The sequence below is a fragment of the Salvelinus fontinalis genome, chromosome 2, assembly GCF_029448725.1.
Source record: "Salvelinus fontinalis isolate EN_2023a chromosome 2, ASM2944872v1, whole genome shotgun sequence".
NCBI classification, from domain to species: domain Eukaryota; kingdom Metazoa; phylum Chordata; class Actinopteri; order Salmoniformes; family Salmonidae; genus Salvelinus; species Salvelinus fontinalis.
The window spans coordinates 19,335,199-19,359,812 of record NC_074666.1 but is presented as its reverse complement, the minus strand read 5'-3'; the positions used below and the strand labels follow the sequence as shown (position 1 = coordinate 19,359,812).

General features: G+C 43.3%; 1 protein-coding gene across 1 annotated transcript; it reads left to right on the top strand.

The window, feature by feature from the left end:
• The first annotated feature begins 1,538 nt into the window (after positions 1-1,538).
• On the top strand, positions 1,539-24,217 carry LOC129813628 (hypermethylated in cancer 2 protein-like). Its single transcript, XM_055865982.1, has 3 exons — positions 1,539-1,858; positions 19,884-20,125; positions 20,367-24,217. Exons 2-3 carry the CDS (start codon positions 19,907-19,909, stop codon positions 21,732-21,734), a joined length of 1,587 nt encoding a protein of 528 aa, XP_055721957.1. The 5' UTR covers positions 1,539-1,858; positions 19,884-19,906; the 3' UTR covers positions 21,735-24,217.
• The last annotated feature ends 397 nt before the right edge of the window (positions 24,218-24,614 follow it).

Sequence of the window (24,614 nt, the reverse complement as noted above, 5' to 3'; positions counted from 1 at the left end):
CGGTGCCGCTTGTGGACAACAACTCCTTTTTTTAGGGCGTAGAGACAAGTATCTTGTCAGTATATACATCATTTTTGACAATACTGACGTGAGTGTTATTATAGTGTATGCTATGTCCTCTAGGGGGCATACTTGTAAACATATAATCCCTTGCAGAGAAAACATACACACACACATTCCATGATCGTAATTAAAGATTAATTGGCACCATCTCCTCTCCTCCTCTTTTCAACTCGTCTTCTTGTGACCCACTGTTCATAGGGATAGCTGGAGAGCAGTGGAGGCTGCTGAGGGGAGGATGGTTCATAATGATGGCTGGAATGGAGTCCAACAGCTGGAATGGAGTAAATGGAATTTTGATTTTATTTAACCTTTATTTAACTAGGCAAGCCAGTTAAGAACAAATTCTTATTTACAATGATGGCCTACCCCGGTCAAACCCTAACCCGGACAACACTGGGCCAATTGTGTGCCGCCCTATGGGACTCCCAATCACAGCTGGTTGTGATACAGCCTGGAATCAAAACAGGGTCTGTAGTGACACCTCTAGCTCTGAGATGCAGTGCCTGAGACCGCTGCACCGCTAAGGGAAATTATGTTTGATACCATTCCATTTACTCCATTCCAGGTAATATTTTGAGCGGTCCTCCCCTCAGCAACCTTTCACTGCTGAGGAGAGAGGCATCCAGGTCTTACAGATCAGAACATGAGAGAGAGGATACAAGCAGAGGAAGCTACTGTACTTGAAATGCACTGTTGAGATGCAACCCTAGTCAAGCTCATCAGCCTGCCTCTAAAAGTCCATACCTGGATTGTTGACTGACTGTTGCATGGGAAGCAGGAGTCTGTCTGATAGCAAAATAATACAGTTATCATTTGCACTTAAGTAGTCCAAATGTTTTAGTTGTTGATTTTAGTTGTAGTTTGTAAAGGACATGACCCCCCCAGTAATTGGACAGGCACAATGATATTTGTGTGGTTTACTATAAATTGCTTTTATAATTTTCAATCAATTTACAATGAATTACCACTCATATTGCTGTGTTAATAACACTGTCTAAAGGCAGTAAGAAATTAGTTACAATTAATATGTTTAATCTATTTATTTTACTGCTCCTTGTCACATGTTTACACATTGATAGTTTAACTCAAACACAGAATGTATTTATTATTTAATTACCAATGGTTTTCCAAACAACAACTTTTCCATGGTTTATTAACCTTGTCAAATGTGTGTATTTCTTGTGTTTCTTTTAATAATTTATTTTTGAGAGATTCATATTTGATAGAGGTGTACTAACTATTTCGGTCAGTTATTTTTATCTCACACTATAAGATGTAATACACTTTATTGGCATACAATCAATGAGACGAGGGTGAAAGAATGTTGTGCATTCATGTCGGCAAGGTGTAAGACTTGAAATAATTAACTCCTTTTTCTGACAGAGACATGTAACCTATAATCAGCCTGCACCACACCCTCTTATCACTACTAGTGAGTTTTTCACATCGAGTCGGTTTCAAGCACCTGGCTCAAGGATATTTGAGTTTGTAGAATGCCATGGGACAGGGGCCCATTCATACAGTGTGTCAGAGGCGTTTGTAATCTTTGTGGATTCTGGTCAATTGATCCGGTTTGTATCCTGGTTGTTCAGGGTACTTCTGCTCATCGGCGGATGGTCTGGCATTTCTGAGGCAGAGGCAAACCTTTTTCTCCTCTCCCCCTTTCAGTTGGCTTTTATTTAAATTTTGGCCAGGGGGTAGGCTTCCTAGGGAAATAGCCTGCAGTGGCAAGATGGCGAACAGAGGGTTGTGAGGAGGGATGGTAAATGAAAAACGCGTTCATCGATGAATTAAGGTAAATCTATGTCATATTTCTCAGATCCTCGTATGTTTTGCGATGTAACTTGGTGTGTGTGTAGTCATGTTCAAGAATTTGCACATCGTTGTTTGAAGAAACACCAGAAACAACAAACATTTGACTCGTATGCCCAGAGAGGTCTCCCCGTGTGTAGCCAGCTTGGCAACCACCTCTTTACCTGCGTTCCTTTTAACCCGTGCATTGCGGGCTTCGGTTTGTTTTTCACCGTTTTGGAATAAGATATATAACTTTAAACAAACAAAACATTTACTTAAATCTGATGTATGCAAGGCTGGCGCAGCAATATAGGCTAATTTAATAAAAGGCATTGGTGGACCCCTTTACCCACCCCCTCTGCTAGGGGTTGCCACTAGTTACCACAGCCACAAAGTCAAAATGGCTATATCGTGGGGATGTGCATTTTTCCCTTTCAAGAAGATTCGATACATATGTAGATACATGGGCTCTGATACGATACAGAAACGATACGTTTTAGTTTGAAACGATTCGGTTTGATTAGAGAACGAATCGATGCGATTCATGCACAAAATTCAAATCTGCTGTTGATGCAGCTCATGAACTGGGCCTCTGATCTGGAACTGTCTGAGCTGACTTCTGTTTGTGTACGCGTAAATGGTGTATGTCTATGTTGTATACGATATAGGCACCTGATCTGAGCCATAAAGGACACTAGGCATCTACGACCCCACTGTCAGGTTAGGGGAGGGCAATTTAGTTTGTTTTTTTGTCGTCACCCCCCCCCCCCCCCCCCCCCCCCCCCCACTTTGTATCTGAAATCCCCATCACCCACTAATTAACTTGTTGCTTTTTGCAGATTAAGGGGTTGAGCTAGTAATGTATCTATATTTATCATTTACAAATGAGCTATGACATACCCAATGAATATATATATATAGCACAACTTTGGATTTCACCCCATCTCAAAATCATTTTTTTTGTACATTTTGAAAAAAAAATTTGAGTGAGCTATTTCTTCTCCTCCAGCTTTGGCCATGCAGTGCGCCTCGCAAAAGTGATTCCTCATTATGAAATTATACATTTTACCCAGTATATTAAAAAAATGACCATATACACTACCAAAACTATTGCTGACGTTGAACTTGAACATCAAAATCAAATCTATTGTAAGCCCCGTTCAGCAGGTATAGGCAGATGAGTTGTCCCCAGTAGCTTACTTCTATTCCAGTAAAACACCATTTTCAACAGCGCGAAGATAACAATAACCTAGCAAATTACATAGGTTGCCACTCAACTAATACAGCTTAATATCGCCCAAGCTATTTTAGCATTTGAATGCTGAAGGTGCTGCACAGATGTGTAAGATCAGGAACAGGCCAACTACTTCGCATTGGTCAGTGCGCGAAGCTGGGCTACTGATGTTCCCTAGAGTTGTTCGGCATGCAAAAAGACTTGTAGATCAATGACTGTTAATATAGTTACATGCTTAATTCGACACTGAAGGAGAGGACACATCAGTTGTCACAAAATATGAGGTATTTTCGGAAGGTAAAAAGTAATATGAGCAACAACAAAAAATGATGAATCGCTGATTCACATGTCTGAATGGATTTTCTGACCGATGCAGTTCTATCTAAAGCTTTCCCGGAAGTCTCGCGATGTTCGGCCTCTGGGTTTAGAAACTCTGTTGTATCTATTTTGTTGTAGACGGGTATCGCCCATTTGTATGTTTTTTTCTCTCGAGATTGTATTCTCTCAAATGTGTATCAACAGCTATGTTTCCGTTAAAGGTACTACGTCAAAGAAACGAACGTGTGTGGGCGTGGTGTAGTGTTTGGCCTGAGCAAGGAATCGGGTAGCCAGTATGGGCCCCCAAATATTTTTGGTGTGAAAAAATAATGGGAAACTATCATTCCACTATTACTGCATTTATTTATTATGGACATTTTCTGAAATTACAAATCAAGAATATTACACAATACTCCTTTAACTTGTCCAGTGATTTTTTTTTATCAACATTTACACAGTTCACATAGAAATAGATGTGACAATTTTCTGCTACGGTGCATTTCCATTTAACTTAATTGTCGATTAAAAACAGCAGGATTTAATGATGTCACACCTTAAAATAAATAAATCATAATTGTGGTTGATGTGTTTCCATTACCCATTTAGGCAAGTTGCACAATGCGCATTCATAAATTGGTGGTAGCCAGTTTGCCCTCCCACCTATCTGTTTCATGTAGGTAGCATGCGAAAGCCAGCATGGATAGAATACAATAATTGACTAATATTTGCCATGTTCCAATAATGTTCATGTACCAACATATCGCCATGGTCTGTGCCATGGTGAAACTTGCACACCTATAGATCTGAAATAATTATATGGCGAAACTTGCATCCAGCCGAGCAGAAAAGCAAGGCGAAGCAATTCAGCTATTCTTGAAAGTCAGGACAATCATTGTGCTGCAAAGAAGCATCATTTTTTTATAGCTAAAAAAATAGATTTTGCCAGCATTTAGAATTAAATGTGGAATGGACCTTTTATAGTTAGGCCTAGGTGATGACATCAGATGCCCCGCGTACCTTCAAAATCATTCAACAACCATCATTTATTTGAAAAACAGTTTCCATCGTCATTTGTCTCAAAGCAAGATAGACAAGAAAAATCCACCCATCAAACGGATAAAAATGTTGTCTATATGATGTTTCCATTACACATGTCTCAATTTAGTTTTTTTGAAACATTGCTTTTGTTGATTACATTTGGGTCCATGGAAACCTGCCTAGTGTAACCAGTAGCAATAATTTGATGTTCTGGAATTATATGTATTATGTTATTATTTTTATTTATTTTTTTACAATATTGGATACTTCCTGCTGTTAAATTTCAATTAATGATTTATACCCATTGATTCTTAAAGAATATACCTTAATAGCATCAATGATGGCTTACGCTGATGTAAGCCATCATTGATGCTAATAAGGTACTGTCTTACTGTATCATAACCCAGAATAGGCCTAATGTTATTTTACTCCTATGTTTTGTTGCCATTTCTGTCTTGTAAAACAAACAATATAGCTCAGGGATTCCCTCATTGGTTGCTAACCCCCTTGAGATTGATATGTTCATTGTACTGCAGCATATGCTTAAACTATTGCAGTACTTGCTGTACTAGACATAAGAGATAATGCTTGCTTTATAAATCTTGTTTTATGTTCTGTATCTAGGAAAACCAACCAAAATGCTAACGAAATTAGCCCTGGAGCATTATACTGTGGTATAAAAAAACTAAGACGTTTGGAGATTTGTATTGCATATTTTAATATTAGAACGTTAGAATGAAACAGTCAAGGCCTTCAAACACTTGGACAATAAATATAAAAATAATTATGGTGTCTGACGGAGTTGACAAATCTAGTTAGGTGGATTTTATGAAAAAAAGGTTTTAATTAGGAGGTTGTTCCTTTTACATGGTATAATATCTGATACTTGGTCTTTAACAATGTATATTTCAAATGTTATTAATAAAAATACTTGATTCTCCCATCTTTCAAAAAACCCTGAGCTATATCAGTATGTTTATAACTGGTGTAAAATCAATCTTATGTACTGCCAGTCCCCGCTTTTATAGCTTGGTCTATGAGTTTTAGTGGTTACATTTCCTCAGCCACGTCCCTCAGCTTTATACCAGGTGGTAGGACTACTGTTTGTCTGAAACACAAACTCAGGATTGTGGCTGTAAAAACATACTGGCCTTTTTTGGTTGAACTGAATGAACACAAACCTGAATGAAACAAAGTTCCCATAATATTTGGCAAATAGACTTTTAAAAACCTTTTGTCTTCCATCCCAAGATAGTAAGAGCCAGCCAACTACACTCCTCAACAGTAGCGGTGCAAGGGTAAAATTACCGGGGAAGCCAAGCCAGGGGAAAAAAGCAATTTTACAACCTATGTGTCGTGATAATTGTGTTGTTTGCTCTATAACCTGTTAGTTCATATGCCTTGCGACCATGATGTATAGGTCTAATGCCGAGACAATAAGAAGACAGTGGCAGAATAAATTCAACTACACCTTTGTTTCATCACATAACCGAAGAGCAACATCTGTCCGATGAAATCCACAGAACATATTACATGTAACAAACTGTTACATACCCTACAGCATGGTCAAGACAGTTAATGTTTCCAACCTTTTCGGACTACTTAAGAACTATTGATTTAGAACCACGGACAGTTACCGCAAGTTGCAAAGAAAACAGGCGCTGCCTCCACTATTTCAGCACCATTTCAACATGCTTATTCTCATACAATGAGTAAAAGATACAAAAAATGAATTAGTCCAATCAACTCAAGCTAAATATAATGTGGCTATCCATGGTACTGTTTTGTGTGTGTGAGTAGAAAATACATGTTGATTCATGCTACTTGTAGAGAAACGCCAATGCCATCCCCCTCTTTCATGTTATAATCATTGGCCAGTACGGAGAATGAAGTAAAACCACAAGTCCAAATCCCCATCTCTATCCATGGCCTATTTTAGCTAGCTAGTTAGCCACGAGAGGACAACGACACAATGGGATGCAACAATTCAAGTTTTCTGTCAATGACGTTTGGCTTCTGATGTGATTGGTCTGAAGCCAAATTCAACATGGCTTCCCTTGAGACTTTTTTTTTGGTAAGCCAGGACCATTCACAGCTGAGCTCACTCAGTTTAGCTCAATGCTGATTGACTATTATTTTATGTTTTTTATATCAAGGGAGGCCAAATGCTCGCTTGCTTCCCTTGCTTCCCTTGCATTCAATGCTACGGGTGGCAACAATGTCATACTATTTTTGACCAGACAGCATAGATGGGCAACACATAGAGACAGAGGGGCTCTATTGTTCGCTTGGATGCTTTCTCCGGTGAGATACATTCAGCCTCTTGCGAATTGAAGGAAATTTATAAAACACAGAGAGACGAAAGATGCATTGTTTTAGTTTTTTTGGTCATTTTTGGGGGGAAGCCTGGCTTCCCTTGGCATCCATGAATACATGCCACTGCTCCTCGAATCTTGACATCATCTTAAGATTCTAACAACTAATTCTGTTAGGAGTTTACATGTGTTCAGTAATAATTCTGTTAGCTAGTTACAGGGCCGGATTAACAAATCATAGGACCCAGGGCTTTTGTTTTTGCTGCGCATCAGCAGATTTTCTCTTGTTATATCAGCCACTGACAGTAAAATCAAGTTTTATTTGTCACATGCTTCGTTAAGAACAGGTGTAAACTAACAGTGAAATGCTTACTTGCCGGCCCTTCCCAACAATGCAGAGAGACAAATAGAAAAATAATAGAAGGATAATAACACAAGGTATAAATAGACAATGAGTAACAAACTTGGCTATACACGGGGTACCAGTACCGAGTCGATGTGCAGGGATACGAGGTAATTAAGGTAGATATGTATATATAGGTAGGAGTAAAGTGACCCGGCAACAGGGTAAATAATAAGCAATAGCAGCAGCGTATGTGATGTGAGTGTACAGTGCATTTGGAAAGTATTCAGACCCCTTGACATTTTCCACATTTTGTTATCTTACAGCCTTATTCTAAAATGGATTTAATCATTTTTCCCCCTCATCAATCTACACACAATACCCCATAATGACAAAGCAAAAACAGGTTTTTAGAAATTTTTGCAAATTTAAAAAAAATTGATATCACATTTCCATAAGTAATCAGACCCTTTACCCAGTACCTTGCTGAAGCACCTTTGGCAGTGATTACAGCCTTGAGTCTTCTTGGATATGATGCTACAAGCTTGGCACACCTGTATTTGTGGAGTTCCTTCCATTCTTCTCTGCTGATCCTCTCAAGCTCTGTCAGGTTAGATGGGGAGCGTCGCTACACAGCTATTTTCAGGTCTCTCCAGCGATATACGATCGGGTTCAAGTCCGGGCTCTGGCTGGGCCACTCAAGGACATTCTGAGACTTTTCCCGAAGCCACTCCTGCATTGTCTTGGCTGTGTGCTTAGGTTTGTTATCCTGTTGGAAGATGAACCTTCGCCCCAGTCTGAGGTCCTGAGCGCTCTGGAGCAGGTTTTTATCAAGGATCTCTCTTTACTTTGCTCCGTTAATCTTTCCCTCGATCCTGACTAGTCTCCCAGTCCCTGCCCCTGGAAAACATCCCCACAACATGATGCTGACACCACCATGCTTCACCCTAGGGCTGGTGCCAGGATTCCTCCAGATTTGACGCTTGGCATTCAGGCCAAAGAATTCGATCTTGTTTTCATCAGACCAGAGAATCTTGTTTCTCATGGTCTGAGAGTCTTTAGGTCCCTTTTTGGCAAACTCCAAGTGGGCTGTCATGTGCCTTTTACAGAGGAGTGGCTTCTGTCTAGCCACTCTACCATGAAGGCCTGATTTGGTGGAGTGGTGCAGAGATTTGCTCTTCATGAAGTTTCTCCCATCTCTACAGAGGAACTCTGGAGCTCTGTCAGTGACCATCGGGTTCTTGGTCACCTCCCTGACCAAGGCCCTTCTCCCCCGATTGCTCAGTTTGACTGAAGGGACAGCTCTAGGAAGAGTGGTGGTCGTTCCAAACGTCTTCCATTTAAGAATGATGGAGGACACTGTGTTCTTGGGAACCTTTAATGCTGCAGATATGTTTTGGTACTCTTCCCCAGATCTGTGCCTCAACACAATCCTAATCTCGGAGCTCTACGGACAATTCCTTCAACCTCATTGCTTGGTTTTCTCTCTGACATGCACTGTCAACTGTAGGACCTTATATAGACAGGTGTGTGCCTTTCCAAATCATGTCCAATCAATTGAATTTACCACAGGTGGACTCCAATAAAGTTGTAGAAAGGATGATCAATGGAAACAGGATGCACCTGAGCTCAATTCCGAGTCTCATAGCAGTGTCTGAATACTTATGTAAATAAGGTATTTCTGTTTATACAAAAATGTATAAAAACCTGTTTTGGCTTCGTCATTATGGGGTATTGTGTGTAGATTGATGAGATGTTTTATTTTCTTTACCTGTTTTAGAATAAGGCTGTAACGTAATGTGGGAAAAGTCAAGGGGGGTCTGAATACTTTCCGAATTCACTGTATGTGATGTGAGCGCATGTGAGTCAAAAGAGTTAGTGCAAAAGGGGGTCAGTACAGATAGTCTGGGTAGGTATTTGGTTAACAATTTAGCAGTCGTATGGCTTGGGGGTAGAAGCTGTTCAGGGTCCTGTTGGTTCCAGACTTGGTTCATCGGTACCGCTTGCGTGCGGTAGCAGAGACAGCAGTCTATGACTTGGGTGGCTGGAGGTTGAGAATTTTTAGGGCTTTCCTCTGACACAGCCTGATATAGAGGTGATGTACTGGGCCGTGCGTACTACCCTCTGTAGTGCCTTGTGGTCAGATGCCAAGCAGTTGCCATACCAAACGGTGATGCAGCTAGTCAAAATGCTCTCAATGGTGCAGTTGTAGAACGTTTTGAGGATCTGAGGGCCCATGACAAATTTTTTCAGGCTCCTGAGGGGGAAGAGGCGCTGTCGTGCGCTCTTCACAACTGTGTGGGTGTTTGTAGACCATGTTCATTCCTTAGTGATGTGGACACAGAGGAACTTGAAGTTCTAGACCCGCTCCACTACAGCCTCGTCGGTGTGGATGGGGCCGTGCTTGGCCCTCCATTTCCTTTAGTCCACGATCAGCTCCTTTCTCTTACTGATATTGAGGGAAAGGTTGTTGCCCTGGCACCACACTGCCAGGTCACTTGACCTCATCCCTGTGGGGGATGTTTTGTTGCCTGTACTCTCACCACCTGGGGGTGGTCCATCAGGAAGTCCAGGATCCAGTTGCAGTTCTCACATAGGTGTTCTTGTTATCCAGGGAAGCTTAGCAGAGGTAGAAATGCTTGGGTGATTAATGTTAGTGCAGGGTGAGTTACACATAGTGGACTTCCTGCTACGGCACACCGCCTCAGTGCTAACAGTATAATTTTGGTTCATAGGCATATGATTACAGCATACAATAACTGTAGGATCAGCAGAGTTATTCAGTGCAGTAAGAGGGACATAAATTATGTACATTACCTTGTGTCTTCCATCACCCCTGGGATAATGTACATTTGCTGAAGCATTATGACAACTCGGCGACACAACGGTAGGGATTTAATGAGCTGGGCTTGGGTCATTGATAAGTCATTGTGTCAACGCAGCCTTAATGCTGTGAAAGGAAAAAGTTAACGTCGATCCACTGAAGCAAAATGGACAAGTGAAAAGCTGCGTAATGGAGAGTTGAAAATAAAGAGAAGGGAGGTCCAGGAAAGTTTTGGTGAAGAGGTAGAGGATGATAGCAATGCTTATGTTATGTGTGATGATTGTGAAGCGCTATACAAATTCGACAGTAACAAGAAGGTGTTCTTTAAATAGGCCTATGGCACATCAAGGGAACTGTAGCCTACTGTTCAGAGGGGTTAAATGGAAACTGAAATCTGGACACTGACTATAATCTTTCAGTCTTAATATTAACGCCTGCAGAATTAAGCATTTTTTGCAGTAAAATGATACACCAAATGTACATTTTGACTCAGGAACAGGAGTGGAGAAATTTGATTTCTTTCTTTCAGCATCTTGAGACAATGCGACTGCATTTTTGGTATTTATTTATTGTATTTTGTCCCTGATTCCTAAACATCCTTTCTCAGCGAAAGAAGCCGAGATGACACAACTTTACCTATGTCAACTAGATTGATGCATTCATTCTATCATTTATGACATTATTCTGGTTCGCAAGGGTTGATTTAGTCTTCCAGGGCAGGGCTTCCTAAACCCGGTCCTGGGGCCCCCCTGGGTGTATGTTTTTAGTATTTTCCCCTAGCACTACACAGCTAATTCAACGAAGCAAAGCTTGATGAGTTGGTTATTTGACTCAGTTGTGTAGTCCTAGGGCAAAAACCAAAATGTGCACTCAGTGGGTGCCCCAGGACCGGGTTTGGGAAACCCTGTTCTAGGGCAACATGTAATGACGGAAGAGAAGCTGCATGTATCTAATTACAGACAAGCCTACTGATAGCCTACTGAAATTCTAAGCAGAAACGTATCTGTCAAACCTGACAAAACAATCGGTCCCCCATCTCTGACTGTAGCCTACAGCACAATTTCTATATTTGCAGGTCAGGTGCAGGCCTCACATTTTCACTTCATCACTTAGTTGGGTGGTTGCGGATGGGTTTTAGCAATTGCGGGTGGGTGAACAAACAGCTGACCTGCGCACCACTACTACCTATATTGCCTTTTTTGGGGGGCCTTTTGGGCCCTCTACGGGCTTCAACCCCTGTAAGCCCCTGCATTAATCCAGCCCTGGCTAGTTAGGAGTAAACGTGACATGAGCTATCCTTGCGCTGGCTTTTCCCGGAACACCTTGAGTGAACCTGGCTCTGTAAGTGTCACAATGGGTACAGCTTTAAGCCAGGTTCATAACTGCAGTTTACGGGGTTCTCTCAAATCTGTGACCAGAGCCTTGTCGAGTTTGAGGAGTTACCGAGGTAACTTTGGTCAACTGAGTTCAACTGCGCGTTCAGGCTGTGCGTCCCAGTCAATGGTGGTCATAGAGCAGTATAGCCTTTTCACAATGAGACGCTGAACTATTGTGTCCTAGCACACAGTATGTGGAATATGATTTACTCTTAACTCCATTTATCCTGAATGAAGTGTCTGAGCCGCGAGTTGAGGACCAATGGAATCAGATTCCCTTCCTCTCGAAAGATTGCGTCATCATCCCCTTATTTTACTTTTATATTATTTCATTTTTACAATAAACATACAGACAAAAAAGCACCATAACATTAATGGGAACCAGGTGTGCGTAATGAGACAAGATGAGTAATGAGACAAGACACTCCGGGGGTTGGTGGTCAGGCCTCCACTCCGGGGGTTGGTGGTCAGACCTCCACTCCGGGGGTTGGTGGTCAGACCTCCACTCCGGGGGTTGGTGGTCAGACCTCCACTCTTGGGGTTGGTGGTCAGACCTCCACTCCGGGGGTTGGTGGTCCGACCTCCACTCCGGGGGTTGGTGGTCCGACCTCCACTCCGGGGGTTGGTGGTCAGGCCTCCACTTCGGGGGTTGGTGGTCCGACCTCCACTCCGGGGGTTGGTGGTCAGGCCTCCACTCCGGGGGTTGGTGGTCAGGCCTCCACTCCGGGGGTTGGTGGTCAGGCCTCCACTCCGGGGGTTGGTGGTCAGGCCTCCACTCCGGGGGTTGGTGGTCAGGCCTCCACTCCGGGGGTTGGTGGTCCGACCTCCACTCCGGGGGTTGGTGGTCCGACCTCCACTCCGGGGGTTGGTGGTCAGGCCTCCACTTCGGGGGTTGGTGGTCCGACCTCCACTCCGGGGGTTGGTGGTCAGGCCTCCACTTCGGGGGTTGGTGGTCAGACCTCCACTCCGGGGGTTGGTGGTCAGACCTCCACTTCGGGGGTTGGTGGTCAGGCCTCCACTCCGGGGGTTGGTGGTCAGACCTCCACTCCGGGGGTTGGTGGTCAGGCCTCCACTCCGGGGGTTGGTGGTCAGACCTCCTGAGCTGGTGAATGGAATGAGCAGCAGTACCGTGGGAATCCGTTACAGAAATACGTTTTTTGTGCGTACAGAACATCTCTGGGATCTTTTATTTCAGCTTATGAAACATGGGATCAACACTTTACATGTTGCATTTATATTTCTGTTCAATATAGTTTCGTTCATAGTGTACACCTCTGATTGGCTCCACCCCAGGTTACCTCTCCTCCTATTGGCACTCTGGCAGGAAGATTATTGGTAACTAACCTACTCCGTCCTAGCTTCTCTGTACGTAGGGTTTCCAGCAGTTACGTTCACCCACTGTTGGCTCCATGTGAACTACAATTCCGAAGCTCTGTTTTAACGTTTAGAAACGTCAATCATCGCTTTCAAAACGGTTTTACAAACATATGCTGTTATGCTTCTTATCTTTCATATTAGCAAGAAAGATTGTACTTACTGTAGCAGTTTTGCACAGATCCACAAGCTGTGTGCCTCCAGTTTCCGAACTACATTTCCTTCCCAGTTACGCTTATACACAGTACTGGTGTTTGGTGCACGCTAGATAGGAAGCCACCTATGCTAATTAACTATGTCTTCCGTCTGTCTTCTGAAAACACGTGATGTAACGTGGAGATATGGCCGTGTGTGACGCCTAACGCTAAGAAGGTGTAGTAATTTAACATTTAAAAAATATATATATATTACTATCGCCAATAGGCGCTAAAGCAGTTTGCATCTATGAATGGGGTAGCCTACGCCATACTGGCAGCCTGTCTCATTTCAGGTATCTGGGATTAATGCAATCCAACCCCCCTCCCCCTTCCCACTGAAAGGAGGGAACGGAACATGACATTAACATGACATGAACCACGGCGAACCGGTATACCAGTTTCTGGTTAGAATAAACTCTGTCTGTCAACATTAACACAGAGGACGTTTGACGATCAGAGGCTTATTTTGAAAAATGTCAAGAATGTCTTGCTCACAATGCCCTGCTCACTTCTTCAAATATCTCTACCTCTCTAAAGTCTTGTGCGTGTATGTGGACAGTTCCAGCCCAGCACTTAAACTTTGACCCTGCTGCTATCTTGGACCGGGTCTCTCTTGCAAAATAGATTTTTATCTCAATGAGACTAACCGGGGTAAATAAAGGTTAGGTTAAATCGATTGGGTGGGTACTGATTAGGATTAGACCCCTGCTAGCTGTCCAGGACCAGGCTGGATGACCTCCGGCCTAAACATACCTCCAGTAGAGGGATTCAATACGAAGCAAGGACAAAAAAGACCATGATTTTGGGTATTTTCACAAGAAGGTTCCTTTTGTTGGAAGGATTGTTAACATACAGTATATTTGACATTATAAAAAAAATAAGCATAATTGAGAAATAATCAGTTGGCATATTTCTGACATTTTGGCCCATTTGGCAAGATTGTGATCCGAGGGTTGTGAGGTGAGAGAGGATAGTAAATAAACAGTGTTCATCGATGAATTAAGGTAAATATGTCATTTTTCTCAGATCGTCACATGTTTTTTGATTTAAGTTGGCGTGTGTGGTTGTGTTCAAGAGGTTGCACTCTGTTTTTTGAAGAAATACCAGAAACGCCTAACAAATGGCTTGTATGCCCAGAGGGCATAGCCTAATTCCAGAACTAGTATTACCAGCTTGGCAACCACCTCTATACTTGCACTAATTTTAGCCTGTGGGTTGCTGGCTTCGGTTTGTTTTTCACAGCTTTGGAATAAGATTAATAACTTTCAACAAACTAAGAATATTAACTGAAATCTGGATGTATGCAGTGGTGGAAAAAGTACTCAATTGTCATACTCGAGTAAAAGTAAATGCTATACATCAAATTCCTTATATTAAGCAATTCAGACAGTATGATTAAATTTTTTAGACAGAAGTTGGACACTCGACAAGAACTTCCAAACTCAGTATTTGTGTTTAGTGAGTCCGCCACATCAATGGCAGTAGGGATGACAAGGCGTTATATTGATAGGTGAGTGAATTGGACCATAATTATGTCCTGCCTGAGCATTTAAAATGTAACGAGTACTTTTTGGTGTCAGGGAAAATGTAAGGGAGTAAAAAGTATATATTTTCTTTAGGAATATAGTGGAGTAAAAAACATGAATAGTCATGTACAGAAACCCCCAAAAACGACTTAGTAGTACTTTACAGTATTTTTACTTAAGTACTTTATACCACTGGATGTATCTACCTGTACCGGCACCCCCCTGTATATATTGTTATTTTTTTTACAGCTGGTCTTTAATCACTTGTTACTTTCTTCCTTATTCTTATCAACATTTTTTTTTAACTGCACTGTTGGTTAGAGCCTGTAAGTAAGCATTTCACTGTAAGGTCTACACCTGTTGTATTCGGCGCATGTGACTAATAAAATGTGATTTGATGTAGGGCTGGCCCAGCAATATAGGCTAATTGAATAAAAGACATTGGTGGATCCCTTCGCCACCCCCTCTGCGCGTAGGGCATTATCAATTTTGTGGTAGACGAGTAGGCCTATCGCCTATTGATTTTCTTTTTTTCAAGATTTCGTTCTCTGAACTGTATCAATGAATCATACATTTTAGATCAGAGTTTATTATTATTGTTGGAGTTGAACTGTAAAAACACCAGCAAATCACCTGCAAGTGATAATATTTTGGGAAATTTTGATCCAAAGTATAGCCACGCTAATAGAGATTTATATGTGATTGTATACAAATGTAAGCAAGATTTGAATGAATTGTTTTTGTTAAATATTATATCTATTTGGACTTCTTGCAGTCAATTTCCAGTCTACAAATGATTTGTAATTATGTTCTGGCCACCTGACCATCCGCTCAAGAAAAACATCGTCGAGCGGCTGACTCTAATTGTTGATCCCTGTTTTAGATCATGGTAGAGCAACACTGGTTTGGAATGCTTGTAGGATGATGGTCACAGCATTGCATTTAAATGTTTCTCCAGTATGGGAGAAACGTTGGGCTTTTGCAACATAGCAACCAGTAGCATTGATTTAACATTTTGCTGCGTAGGTTAGACCAAAATCCAGCAGAATTTCTACAAAATAGTGTATATAGCTGAAATTAAAATTAATTGTTATGGAATTCGTAGATTTTGTTATTTTTTAGTTATAAAAAAAAATATCCTTTTCTGATCGCTGCCACTATCTCTTAGAATGCTGTTAAATTTCTATGAATGATTTCTACCCATTGGTACCTGAAGAATATATAACAAAAGCATCATGATTGTTTACATCCGCTAGTACAACTGTCTTACCCTATCATAACCCAGAATAGGCCTGAGGTTATTTTACTCAAATGTGTATGTTTTATTGCCATTTCAGTTTTACACAAACAATGTGTAGCAATATGGTTAAAATTGTGGCGTCAAATCAATGTTATTATGTACTGCCAGTCCCCGCTTTTATAGCTTGGTCTGAGTTTTAGTGGTTACATTTCCTCAGCCACATCCCTCAGCTTTATACCAGGTGGTAGGACTACTGTTTGGCTGAAACACAAACTCAGGATTGTGGCTGTAAAAACATACTGGGCTTTTCTGGTTGAACTGAATGAACACAAACTTGGACGGAACAAAGTTCCCATAATATGAAGCAAATAGACTTTAAAAAAAATGTCTTCCATCAGAAGGTAGTAAGAGCCAGCCAACTACACTTCTCAAATCTTGGCATGCATCTTAAGATTCTAACAAACTAATTCTGTTAGGAGTTAACATGTGTTTAGTAATAATTATGCTAGTTCGGAGTAAACATGTGAGATGGGCTATCCTTGGGGTGCCCTTTTCCAGAACACCTTGGGTAAACCTGGCTCAACAATGGGGATGTTATTTTTCATGTCATGTTCTGCTCCACGTTCAGCCCAACTGGTGAGTGGAAAGGACGTTTATTTTATTCCTAGAAAACAGTTAATTTAAGTTAATGAGCATTAAGGAGTGTCAATTGGACTGGCTCAGATTATCAATATTCCCTTACCAGAGGGCCAAACTGCTTCCTGTAGCGGACCTAATGCCTAAAGCCCAGCTAGATTACCAGATCATGTGATTTACTGCCAGTGATCTCTACCAGGAAGACAAGATGAAACACTGGACAGCCAAACTGAACACGGCTAACAGAACATAGAATATTACAGAAAACAGGTTAGAACCCACAGGCTAAGACTGAACACTAGAACAGTTACAGAACACAGGCTAGAACAGAGCTAGAACAGTTACAGAACACAGGCTAGAACAGAACAAACTAGCTAGAACAGTTACAGAACACAGGCTAGAACAGAACAAACTAGCTAGAACAGTTACAGAACACAGGCTAGAACAGAGCTAGAACAGTTACAGAACACAGGCTAGAACAGAACAAACTAGCTAGAACAGTTACAGAACACAGGCTAGAACAGAACAAACTAGCTAGAACAGTTACAGAACACAGGCTAGAACAGAGCTAGAACAGTTACAGAACACAGGCTAGAACAGAACAAACTAGCTAGAACAGTTACAGAACACAGGCTAGAACAGAGCTAGAACAGTTACAGAACAGAACAAACTAGCTAGAACAGTTACAGAACACAGGCTAGAACAGAACAAACTAGCTAGAACAGTTACAGAACACAGGCTAGAACAGACTGGAACTGTTACAGAACACAGGATAGAACAGACTGGAACTGTTACAGAACACAGGATAGAACAGACTGGAACCATTACAGAACACAGGCTAGAACAGACTGGAACCATTACAGAACACAGGCTAGAACAGACTGGAACCGTTACAGAACACAGGATAGAACAGAACAGACTAGAACAGTTACAGAACACAGGCTAGAACAGACTGGAACCGTTACAGAACACAGGATAGAACAGAACAGACTAGAACAGTTACAGAACACAGGCTAGAACAGACTGGAACCGTTTTAGAACACAAGATAGAACAGAACAGGTAACCTATATTGAAATGTATTTGTAAACAGGAGTGTTTATCAGAAGCTAGCAAGGCTAACTCATTGATCCTGTAGGCCAGACATCCTCTCCAGACCAGACCACCTGGTTAAATGGCCTGCTCTCTGTTCTCTCTTCCCTCCAGACGCCCTGGTTACGGCCTGTTCTGTCCAGCCTGCCTTCCTGGTTACGGCTTGATTATATACTGTACATCTATGGTTCTCTCATGTAAAGCGATTAGGTGATTTTTGAGCAGGCAGGGAAGGAGGGGGGCAGAACGGGGCTGTAGGCTCATAAATGGACCCTCAGCATCTTATCACCATCAGTGTGTTGTGCAGTCGTTAGATGGATTACCCAAACCACTCTTTTGTTTCAGTGTGTATTTTTGGGGGAGGGAGCGTGTGTTTTGTGATACTGTATCGATGTATGGCAAGACGGATGAGATGCATTGTTATCAGTAGTAGTATTTCAAATGTTGTACCATCCTGTTTTTAAATTACCCAAGGGTCCCGTGCAGCTCAGTTGGTAGAGCATGGTACTTGCAACGACAAGGTTTGTGGATTTGATTCCCACGAGGGACCAGTATATATATGAAAATGTATACACTCACTATTGTAAGTTGCTCTGGATAAGAGCTTCTGCTCAATGACTCAAATGTAAATGCTACTCGTACAGATGTAGGGCAGCAGATTGGAGGGGGATATGGAGGATTAGAACTGGAGAGTAGTTCGGTTTTAAGTTTTGCTGAAGCTCAGTACTGTAAATAGAACTACTGTTAATTGCTCCAATCAAGTTGTTTACATAAAAATCTTTATCTAAAGCAGTTGTTTGAATACCAATACCTGGCATATGATAATTGTTGTAAGCTTATGTTCACAGTAAGCCTAGTTACTAACACTGATTATACACTGAGTGTACAAAACATCGTCACCTGCTCTTTCCATAACATAGACTGACCAGGTGAATCGTGGTGAAAGCTATGATCCCTTATTGATGTCACTTGTTAAATCCACTCCAATCAGTGTAGATGAAGTGGAGAAGACAGCTTAAAGGATTTTTAAGCCTTGAGACAATTAAGACATGGATTGTGTATGTGTGCCATTCAAAGGGTGAATGGGCATGACAAAATATTTTAATGCCTTTGAACGGGGTATGGTAGTAGGTGCCAGACGCACCGGTTTGTGCCAAGAACGGCAACGCTGCTGGGGTTTTCACGCTCAACAGAATCCTGTGTCTATCAAGAATGGTCCACCACCAAAAGGACATCCAGCCAACTTGAGAAGCATTGGAGTCAGCATGGGCCAGCATTTCAAACACCTTCTAGAGTCCATGCCCCGACGAATTGAGAATGTTCTGAGGGCAAAGGGGGGGGGGGGGGGGGGGGGGTCTACACTTTTTGTACACTCAGTGTTGATCCCCAGTCTGAGACATTAAGTATTTGTGTTCTGCTTTAAGAAGACCCTGTTTTCCCCTGATACCGTACCAGTGTAGGGCAGCCTGTGATTTTCTGCTGGGATCTGTATTCTGGCGAGGTTACTGACTGGCTAAACTAATTGTTTAACCCGGTAAACGAAGTCTGATAGGCTGCGTTAGGGAGGCAGGTAGCCTAGTGGTTAGAGCGTTAGACTAGTAACCGAAAGGTTGCAAGATTGAATCTCCGAGCTGACAAGGTAAAAATCTGTCGTTCTGCCCCTAAACAGGGCCATTAACCCACTGTTCCTAGGCCGTCATTGAAAATACATTTGAATTTGTTCTTAACTGACTTGTCTAGTTAAAAAATAGGCAGCCCAATTATGATGTTTTTTCCTCTAATTGGTCTTTTGACCAATCACATCAGATCTTTTTCAGAGCTGATCTGATTGGTCAAAAGAAAAAAGATATCAGTTGACAATTAACAAGCAGTTAACAATTTGCCATTATCAAAGCCCCACTTGAATTCTCACTTCACATACTGTCAGGGTGGGTGTATATAAATATGAGAGTTAGCGATGACACGTGCAGTCATGTGCCCATCTGAGTTCCATTTATAGCTGATCAGGAGCACATAGTCTCTACTGGGTTAGCTGATAATACTGGAGAGCTGGGTTAGTGTTTGTGTGCTGTGATAAAGAACAGAACCATATCATGGTTGCTTTCTCTGGTCCCTCAGAATCTATTGCTACCAGAGAAGCTACAATGGGCCGAGAATAAATGGTAGAGCAACAAAAAAAACAATTTGAGGTTATTTTTACCAGGTTTTTGATATTTGTTGGTATTCGTTAGTGGGTTGGTGGTTAGTTTATCGCATTGGTTATCTTTCTTCCTCCTGCCAGTATGTTGTTGAGGCCTATCTTTGAGGAAAACAGTGTGATGGTTTCAGTGTGAGCAGAGAGGTGTAATGTATTGGCCATAGTTGGGCAACTATTTACATTTATTTTTTTAGGCATCCTGGGCATTGCAAGAATTTCAGGAGCACGTTTGGACCTGCAGGAGTTTAAATTAGTCTAAGAACATTAGTGGTTGTATTTCTTTGAGTTCTCAGAACTGAACTCTCCCTCTCTCCCCAGGTGTGTAAACCAAAGTGTGTGTGATGGAACAGCAGAATCATTCAAAGCAGCTGCTTCTGCAGCTGAACCAGCAGCGAGCCAAAGGATACCTGTGTGATGTCATCATCGTGGTGGAGAACGCGCTGTTCCGCGCCCACAAGAACGTCCTGGCGGCTAGCAGCGTCTACTTCAAGTCGCTGGTCCCCCACGACAACCTCATCAACCTGGACACAGAGATGGTCAGCCCCTCCATTTTCAGACAGGTGGGTCACTTGACGGGCAGTATCTCACTGACCGCAGTCACATATACAGACATATTTGTATTGGACTCTGTCATTCATATAATTGAATAGCCACGGACAGTACACATTAATCAACGTTTTAGTTTCCACATCAATGCTGTGAAGCCTAGCTGTTTTATCTGCATTCTGATATCAACTTGCTGTGAAACAAATTGATCATTGGGACATTATAAAGATTACTCTCTACCCCCCTTTCCTCTAGGTGTTGGACTTCATCTATACAGGTCGTCTGTCCAGTTCTGACTCCGTCAGTGACCACAGTATCTCGTCTCTCCTGATCGCCGCCTCCTACCTCCAGCTGACTGAACTGGCTGCTCTCTGTCGCAGGAAGCTCAAACACAACGGTCAGACCCCCTCCAGCTCCAACAAGATGACCCCCTCCTCTTCCACCTCCCCAACCTCAAATGGACACACCCCTGGCCCCCTCTGCCTCTCCTCCAACCCCCTCCACAACCACCAGCACCATAACAACCACTCAGGGTCCAAGAAGGGGAGCCAGAGGAACCAGAGACCGGTCCAGGAGGGAAGGCTGAGAGAGAATCTGTCCGAGAAAGTGTTTATTTCGGGCTCACGCTGTGCCTCCCTCAGCCCCTCTGGAGAAGGTAGGAGTAATGGGCTGGGACTGGACCTGTCCAAAAGGAGTCCGTCAGAGAGCACTGCCACAGAGGAGGTGTCCCCCAGCAGTCTGCTCCAGAGCTCTTCCCCCCACTCCTCCTCTCTCTCCCCCACTCCCACTCCTCCCACAACGTCTAGTGCCAAGCCAGAGCCTCCAAAGACCTCCACAGACCTCCAGCCCAGAGCCCCTCGCAAGAGGCCCCGAGGTGATAAAGTGACCCCAGAGCTGGAGGACGGAGAGGTGGATGGAGAGGAGAATGGGCTAGATCAGAGTGAGGGGAGCGGGCACAGTGGAAGAGGAGGAGGAGGAGGAGGAAGAAAAGGGAGGAGAAACGGAAACACCAACTACATCTACCGTCAGCCCCAGCCAGGGTTTGAGCCAGGTGTGGGGGACAACCTGTACGTCTGCATCCCCTGTGGGAAAGGCTTCCCCAGCTCAGAACAGCTCAATGCCCATGTCGACACACACACCCACGACCAACTCTACCTGAAAGACGAGGAGGAGGAGGAGGAGGAAGAGGAAGAGGAATGTGGTGGATACTTGAAGGACAAAGATCCGGACACATGCCCAGATGACTCTGGATCAAAGGAGGTGAAGCCTGATGCTGAAGAACCTGGGCATCTCTGCACAGTCTGCAGTAAGAGCTGCAAGGACGCGACATCACTACGGCAACACGAGAAGAGCCATTGGCTGAACCGGCCATTCCCCTGTAACATCTGTGGCAAGCTGTTCACTCAGCGAGGCACCATGACGCGCCACATGAGGAGTCACCTGGGCCTCAAGCCCTTCGCCTGCGAGGAGTGCGGCATGCGCTTCACACGACAGTACCGCCTCGCCGAGCACATGCGGGTCCATTCGGGGGAGAAGCCGTACGAGTGCCAGCTGTGTGGCGGGAAGTTCACCCAGCAACGCAACCTCCTTAGTCATATGAGGATGCACACCTCGCCCTCATAGAGGACACTTCACCATCGCCACTGCAGCTGAACCACAGCTACCGGGGTTCTATTAGGCTGTCTACCTCATCTTCAGATAACTATCTGGACCCTCTGTTACCCATAGTACCCCCTCACCCTTGTAAACACACCTGGGTTCTACCTCATCTTCAGATAACTATCTGGACCCTCTGTTACCCATAGTACCTCCTCACCCTTGTAAACACACCTGGGTTCTACCTCATCTTCAGATAACTATCTGGACCCTCTGTTACCCATAGTACCTCCTCACCCTTGTAAACACACCTGGGTTCTACCTCATCTTCAGATAACTATCTGGACCCTCTGTTACCCATAGTACCTCCTCACCCTTGTAAACACACATGGGTTCTACCTCAACTTCAGAAACTCACCTTGAAATGAATTACCTCACCTTTATAACCACTCACCCCGAGTAACTTACCAATATTTTCAACCTCTTAACAACTATCACTTATACCCTCACCCTCGTAACAACGATCACCCATACCCTCAACTAGGGATTCATATTTTCACGAAAACCTACCAAGTTTCAATACTGGGAATAATTGATATTTATACCAAGAGTCCCGGGAAATACCGCAAACATTTGAAGTACCCATTCTCAAGCCTTTAAAACCAAGATATGTCACTATGCCTGGGTTTTCCCAAAATAAGATTGTCGCTGTACCACAATGCCGGCTTGGCTGCGCCACTGTAAAGGTTTCACAGCAAGTGAAACTGATATTTAGTAATGATAGAGTAACTTTGATCACCAATGACATTGTTGTGAATTGCGAAACAGGCTGTTCATGAATTCTGAGCATTATCATGTTACTCAATTAATTTAGCCCAGGACTACTGCTGAAATATGCTATCTCGAGACAGAGCATGCTCAGGACCCACAGAGCGCACCCAGAGTAGGCGATAGCGTTGTCGAATTATACAAACTTTGTAACAGCAGTCAAACAAAAGTCAAATGACTAAAGTTGCTACGCTTGTTAACCTCCAATGAATGACAAAATATCTCCTATTTGTCAAAATGGAGTTGATGATTATACAGATAGCAGGTCAGCTCATGAATAACTAGTAGTTGAAGAGAGGAAATTGTTTAAAGATCATAACGGGGACCATACTCTCTACTCTCGTACTGTTTGTTGATCTCACATTCTGTACCGACGCTCTCATATAGTCAGAAATACGAAACAACTCAGAGAAGCGGGGGAAATGTTCCAGGTATTTTGACATGCTTTGTTTTATTTTTTATTTATTTAACCTTTATTTAACTAGGCAAGTCAGTTAAGAACAAATTCTTATTTACAATGACAGCCTACCCCGGCCAAACCCTAACCCGGAAGACGGTGGGCCAATTGTGCGCCGCCCTATGGAACTCCCAATCACGGCCGGCTGTGATACAGCCTGGAATCGAACAAGGGTAGTGACGACTCTAGCACTGAGATGCAGTGCCTTAGACCGCTGCGCCACTCAGGAGCATAAGCAGACATGCATTGGATTACAGAATAAAGTTAGGAATTTTCATTCGAGACGGGAGTCAAGATTTCTGGTTTCAGTGGGATTATTGGGACTATAGGAAAATAGCCTAGGCCTGAGTCAATAGCCTGAGTCAATAGATAATACACTTGAATTTGGCTACATTATTCCATTCTAAATGTTTCTGATCAGTGATAAATGAATAAATGAGCTACCACTTCTACTTGTCCAGCCAAAATAAATTAACCAAATATATAGACAGAGATTCAGTGAAACAAAATCACATTGATTGATTGACACAGGATTTTTGTCGCGAGTAGGACAGGCTACTATGCGAGTGAAGAGCAAGCAGACTTGTATAACATGCTAGCAACATTTTCTGATCAGCTAATATATGAGCAAACTAGAGTAAAGATGATCATTAGCACTCACCTCAACTTGACTAACATTTCCCCAGCCTACCAAATATCCAAATGGAGATTCAGTGAAAACAAAAATGTGACATTGATTGATTTATCTAGACCCCACGCTTGTCTCGAAGCAGTGCGATGGCACTGTCTCAATTAAAACTGCTGAAATGATCATCTAGGTGACCACACACAACTATTGCTTTAAGTTAGTTTAACGGTTGGATATAACTTTGGCAGTTTCAGTGTAACCAAGAATTTGATACATGCAACAAATTTGCTTTCGCCTACTTTATTCTAATATTTTCATCATTCAGTTGATCATAACTAAGGTGTTTTCCTCTCTGCGCTTTTTCTAGTCCTAATGGCTGTTTCCCCGTCTCCTCACGGTGCTGCCCACCTCCGACCACGTTGTTCCTAATGGCTGTTTCCCCGTCTCCTCACGGTGCTGCCCACCTCCGCCACGTTGTTCCTAATGGCTGTTTCCCCGTCTCCTCACGGTGCTGCCCACCTCCGCCACGTTGTTCCTAATGGCTGTTTCCCCGTCTCCTCACGGTGCTGCCCACCTCCGCCACGTTGTTCCTAATGGCTGTTTCCCCGTCTCCTCACGGTGCTGCCCACCTCCGCCACGTTGTTCCTAATGGCTGTTTCCCCGTCTCCTCACGGTGCTGCCCACCTCCGACCACGTTGTTCCTAATGGCTGTTTCCCCGTCTCCTCACGGTGCTGCCCACCTCCACCACGTTGTTCCTAATGGCTGTTTCCCCGTCTCCTCACGGTGCTGCCCACCTCCGCCACGTTGTTCCTAATGGCTGTTTCCCCGTCTCCTCACGGTGCTGCCCACCTCCGCCACGTTGTTCCTAATGGCTGTTTCCCCGTCTCCTCACGGTGCTGCCCACCTCCGCCACGTTGTTCCTAATGGCTGTTTCCCCGTCTCCTCACGGTGCTGCCCACCTCCGCCACGTTGTTCCTAATGGCTGTTTCCCCG

What these genes read in the sequence shown, in the direction of transcription:
- LOC129813628 (XM_055865982.1), top strand. Translation starts at nt 19,907, where the DNA reads ATGGAACAGCAGAATCATTCAAAGCAGCTGCTTCTGCAGCTGAACCAG. An exon ending in GCCCCTCCATTTTCAGACAG is followed by an intron (nt 20,126 to 20,366) that starts GTGGGTCACTTG and finishes CCTTTCCTCTAG; the next exon opens with GTGTTGGACTTCATCTATAC.